General features: G+C 40.1%; 1 protein-coding gene across 1 annotated transcript; it reads right to left on the bottom strand.

Annotated features, from left to right (window-relative positions):
- Positions 1–930: 930 nt before the first annotated feature.
- On the bottom strand, positions 931–1,869 carry LOC135776933 (olfactory receptor-like protein COR4). The gene has a single exon (XM_065287845.2). The coding sequence runs from the start codon at positions 1,867–1,869 to the stop codon at positions 931–933; it is 939 nt and encodes a 312-aa protein (XP_065143917.1).
- Positions 1,870–6,158: the final 4,289 nt, after the last annotated feature.

Raw genomic sequence — 6,158 nt, 5'->3', positions numbered from 1 at the left:
AGGTTTTAAGAACATTCTCCTGTAACTGTTGAGGGTAAAATTAAATTTGTAAACTTACTGACTGTATTGGAAAAATAAACAAAAATAGCATGTGCTTAATAATTTGGAATGCAGTGTATCTCCAAATTCCTGTGCGGAATCATGGTATGCCTATTTCATTTGCCAATGTTCATTGATCATTCATTAGCCACTTTCAGAAATATCAGAGTGATTTGTCTCCCAAGGTCGTACCCCTAGTCTCACATCATCGACACAACATCGAGGGAGTGACAGAATGGGAAACCCCATCAGTTACCATATAAGAAGTATAGCCGGTTTATGTAACTGACAAATGTATCCATACCAAAACAATGGTGTTTTTTTTCTTACTTGGTCCCTGGCATTTAAAAAAAAAGTACAATTGGGATATCACTCTTTCTAGACCAGTGTAGGCTTAAGGAAGAGATTAAAAGATGAATCTTGAAACATTTCGTTTTTATTAAAACTCAAATGACAGGACTGACATGTTATTCTCATTACCATTTCTTATATGGATCTTTCATTATCAACACCTTTTATTATAGGATCCAATATATTTTTCAATTCCACACTAAATACTGAAATAACAAAACAGCACTTAATATCAATTTAGTTTGATATAATAATTCGATAGCTTATTGATGCTAATTTGTTTTCAGAATTGTAAGCTTATTCTGTTTATTGCATAGGCGAGTAATCTTATTTTGACATATTTACCTTGTACATGAAAGCCATTAACTTTATTACAGTATGTATGTCTATGCACACTAGAAATGCTTATGAGTAATCAAAAAAATTCCAGAACTTAACAGAAAATTGCTAGCTATATTGAATGAATGAATGAATTAATGGATATTATGTGTAATAATATGCTAGTTTGAACATGATTGAATTATATGTTAATCGTGAAAATCATTTGGAATTAACCTTATTCCTAAAAACTTTAAACAATTTTTTCCTTATTTCCTTTGCTTGCAAACCATATATTATAGGATTCATGCCAGGTGGTACAACATGGAACATTAGACTAAATAGTTTCCTACTTTCAGTGAGATCAGGGAAACGATGGAAAACAACTACGATGAGTCCAGAGATCAGCATAATTAAATAGGCAATCAAATGAGTTGAGCAAGTTTTAATGGCTTTGCTGTTCGTTGCTTTGTTTTTGCTTTTTATGCATACCATTGCTATCCTGAGATATGTTAGTACCACACTCCCCATTGAAGAGGTGAACAAAACCACAGTGAAAGTTAATCCATATATATTATTAATCACCACATTTTCACAAGACAGTTTAAATAGTGCAGCATTGTCACACATCATAGCTTGAATCACAGATCTGCAGTGAGACAGACGTATAGTCAGGCCCAGCAGAATTCCCACCAGCACAAATGCAACACCCCAGGCTCCTACTGATAATTTTACGATCATCTTACTGGTCATTATTGCTGGGTATCGTAATGGATAGCATATGGCAACGTATCTGTCAAAAGCCATGATCATTAAAATAGTGTGGCATGTGGTTCCATTTAAGTGCGTTAAAAATGCTTGAAAAACACACTCCACGTATGAGATGTAGCGCTCGGAGGGATCTGTTAAAATGTCCTTTAATAAGCGTGGCACATAAAGAGTGGACCCCATCACATCATTGGCTGTCAGGTTGCAGAACAGAAGGTACATGGGCTCATGTAAACTCTTTTGTATTACAATCTGTAATAGAATCCCAATGTTAGACACCATTATAAATATATAAGCCATCAAAAGGAGAACAAATGCAGGATAGATTGACTGAGGTGTAATTTTAATTCCCTCCACCAAGAGGACGCTGTATCTGAATGTCCGGTTGTCCATCTGTAAGACTAGAGAAAACACACAATGAGAGCAGAACTAATTTATAACATAATCTCAAAAGTATTGCTCAAGGCTACATAAATATTTGTTCAAATACATTTCCTTAGAGTAGTAAACAACATTAAAAATAATGATTATTGATTTTCTAATACTCAGCACAGCAAGGTTGAGATGTGCTTTTATCATAATTATTTTTAATGAACTTTTTCTTTTATATTTTAGTTACAATAAACTTGTCATTGTTTGACTAGAGAAATAAATGTTAAATATTGATAAATATCTTAAGATAAATAACTAATAGACATGTCATGTCCCTTGATATAAATACCAAAGTGTAGCACTCCTACTTTCTTAATAATGAACCAGGTAAGTCAAGAGCACAACTTCCTAATCTTTGAGGAGTTTAGATTACTTGGTCATATATATGTGTGTGTCAAAACATGTTTTGTATTGTCATCACACCCCAAGGGTAAAAATATTTTTAGAATACTCTATGCTGTGATTGATGGATGGTGGTTTAGGATTTGTTCATACTGTACTACCCCCCACTTTTTGCACCAACCATGAAAATGACATGCCTGCACTAAAATGTTTGCGGCCTAAATTATTTACCAACCGGCACGATTGTAATATATTTTAAAAGAAGACACTTGGATCTTTAATTTCAGAATAAAAGATTTAAGATAATTTAAAAAGAAAAAGTCATAAATGTTTAAGTATAGTTAAAATGTTGTGCTGTTTCATATAGTCCAATAGCAGCCTAGAAAAACAATGGTCTTAAAGCCACAATCTAATAAAGTAAAACATTTTTTTTGAGCTTGATATCACAAAAAATGCATCTTCTGTATGACATAACCTTTTATAACCTTTAAAAATTAAACAAACTAAAAACTATTTACATAGTGAATACCAAGTGTTTTACATACTAAAGCTCTCGCAATTTTTGTGAAATGATAAAAAAGCATTCACATTAATGGCGGTGATGTATCTCTATTAGGGATCGACCGATATGGATTTTTTTTAGGGCCAATGCAGAATATTTTCACCAGCATTAGCCGATGACCGATACGGGCTGCCGGTTTCTGAAAAGTTGAGATGTTTTATCTCACCACGGCATAACTGCATCTGGACAAACGAGCGCACTGCACCGCATGTGTCTCGCAACCACGTCGCTTCTTTTATGACCACGCGTCCAAACCTCAGCCAGGTGGTCGCTGATTAAAACTCCTACAAATACCACAGAATCATGGAACAACATCAGCATTATTTAATCCTATGACCAGTGTTCATAAAAGGTGCCGTATGCATACGGACAGCCTATAACTTAGTTATTTGCAGTTCCCTAAATGTAATGGCAAGCAGTTTTATAGACGAGGCATTTCGCGTTTTCCATTTGCACCCACAAACTTTCTTAGCTATAGTTGCACGCACAAATAGAGCTAAGTGTTTACATAAAGTGTATGGCAGTATTTAAGCTAAGTGAAACTGTTAAAAGATGCTTTGGAAGTTTAAAACTTACCAGAGCAGGCTTCCAGAACTCTGCTAGTGGGGTTGGGGCAGTGCATGGGCTGCACGTGAACTGCAGCGTCTCCAGCAACACAGAGCTGCTTGTGAATGCCTATCTGTAAATAATGCAGGAAAAAAAGCCCAAAACAATTCTGCATGAGAGGAAACAAACGCCGTTAACTGTAAACGGGTTCGGGCTTTTAAATAGCTGTCAATCTAAATGTACGTTCGGGTTCGGGCTGCATTCTGTCGGGCTCCGGACATTTCGGGCCTAACTTTTAAGGCCCGATTACAGCTCTAGTTTATAGATTAGTTATTTGATTCTTTGGTTCTCAGAGCAGAGAAAAATACATTTTTTTCTAAGTTGCATGCCATAGAAAAATAAATATGTGATGGTTGGAGATGTGGCAAAGGCAAGATGAGAATACATCTTTAATAAATCCAAAAAGAGTAACAGAAACATGAGGCAGGCAAACACAGGTAAAACATAAAAATAACATTCAACATTGAACGACAAAAAAGAAATGAACTAACAGGGTATATATGCATGACAAGAACCCATCACAAAGCAGAGACAATGAATCACTAAGACAACTAACAAGAGGTAATGAGTGAAACAATGAGTGTCCATGGTAACAAACAAGGGGGAGGAGCTACAATTGAACTGGAAGGAAAACAGACAGAAACACAAGGCAAACACAGTCAGGAAACTCCCTAAGAGCGGCTTCCAGACGTTCCCACTGTGATAAAGTTCCGGTGGGTGGTGGAGCGGAGGCGGAACAGGGGAAGGGACGGAGGGCCAGGTCCATGAAGTGCCGGAGGCTGAGGCTTCGACCAGCATGTAGCCGGCAGAGCAGGTAGCCAGGGCGGAACCGGCAAAGCAGGTAGCCAGGGTGGAGCAGCAGGCACAACCAGAGACCATGGTGGTGCTGCAGGTGGAAGCAGAGACCAGGGCAGTGCTGCAGACGGAACCAGAGACCAGAGCGGTGCCGCAGGCAAAACCAGAGACCAGAGAGGGACTGGAGCCCAGGGTGGTGCTGGGTAGGTTAGCTATGGTAGATGGTTCAGGGAGCATGGGAGAGGCCATCTTGGGCCAATCTCGAGCTCCCTGAACTCTCTGCCATCTTGGGACAGGCAGAGAGTTCATGGTGAGGCCAAAAAGTCTAAACGAGTCATGCACAGCCATTTCGGCAAGGACAGAGAGTCTATAAAGCTTGGTGTGACCTTGTTGACTGACCTACAGGAAAGAGGGGACTCAGGGGTAACCATCTCAGCATTTACAGGAAACTCAGGGGACTCAGGAACAGGCCTTATGGTCATTGCAGTAAATTCAGTACACTTAAGTTCAGTTAACTTGGTCGAAACAAATAGCTCAGGGACTCAAATTCCAACTTTCATCCATAACAAAAAGTGCAGAGGACTCATGTGACCTTGGTGACTGATGATTCACTTAACTCTGCTGATTCACTTGTGACAGAAAGTGCATAGGGCTCAGGTTCAAAAGTGGCTGAAAGTGCAGGTGACTCAGATTCGAACCTTCCAGCCGTGACGGGGAGTTCAGAAGACTCAGGTTCATGAACTTAAAGAGGAACTCCTGGGAAACAGAAGAGCAAAAAACATCCACAGTACTGGCACGGTAGGAAATCCATTGTTTCATGTGTTGTGTTTGTACTCACTTCTGTTTCCATGTGCTCGTTAGGTTCATTCCAGCCACCTGTGTGTTGATTGCCTTGCTCCAGTTGATCCTCATCACTACTCAGCTATATATACTCACTTCTCTCTCTGTTTGCTGTCAGATCCTCACTCAATTTTTGCAGCTCAACTCGTTGGATAACCGTGTTTTGTTCCCGTGTCTGGATTAGTGTTCATGTTGTTGTCTTCGTGTGGATGTTGCGGTCTGTTCCTGGTTTTCACCATTTGACCATCTTCACATTCATCATAAACTTCACCATCCAGCACCTCTCTCACTTCCGTAGTCTTTCGTTCACCATTGCTACACTCCGGATTCATCAGCTCTGTCATTTTTCATTGTGTATTTACAATTGCAAATAAACCTTCTCTGATTTCCTGAATTTGCTTCCTCCTCTTTATACGAGTCGTAACAAGTACAACGCAAAGTCAATGCAAACACAGATGATTCAAATGATTCAGATGATTCAGTTGACTTGGTTGGCTCAGAAGACTCAGTTGATTTACTGGGCTCGGTTGGCTCAGAAGACTCACTGGGCTCGGTTGGCTCAGAAGACTCACTGGGCTCGGTTGACTCAGAAGACTCACTTGGCTTACTCGGCTCATATGGCTCAGATGACTCCCTCGGCTCCGATGACTCACTCGGCTCAGTCAAAGAAACAAAAGGTCTAGGGATGCTGGCCCGCCCGAACCGACATCATAGGGGTATCCACCAAACTAGAAACCAATCGGTTAAACCAGGTCTTAACTGGATATACCGGTGTGGCAACCATTTTTGTGTACTGGCTTGGGTATAGCGGCAGCCATCTTGTGAAATGGCTCAGGAACGGCAGACATCTTGTGAATAGGATCGGGTGTGGCAACCATCTTGTGTACTGGTACAGACATGGTGGTTCCCTTTGTGAAGGATGTACTTCGGATAGCCATCCTGGAACCTTGTCCTGGTCTGACTATAGTAGTGGGTTCTGGAATGGCCATCTTAGAAGCAGGAGTAGGCATGAGTCTTGGGCTAGCCACCGTAGGTGCAGTATAGCAGATTGGTCTCTCTAGCAAGCTCACCAACTGCATTCATGGCTGAAGCACAATTTCATAAT

The sequence above is a fragment of the Paramisgurnus dabryanus genome, chromosome 18 (assembly GCF_030506205.2).
Source record: "Paramisgurnus dabryanus chromosome 18, PD_genome_1.1, whole genome shotgun sequence".
Lineage (NCBI taxonomy): Eukaryota > Metazoa > Chordata > Actinopteri > Cypriniformes > Cobitidae > Paramisgurnus > Paramisgurnus dabryanus.
Note: the sequence above shows the minus strand (reverse complement) of the source record. Positions and strands in the feature narration are given on the sequence as shown.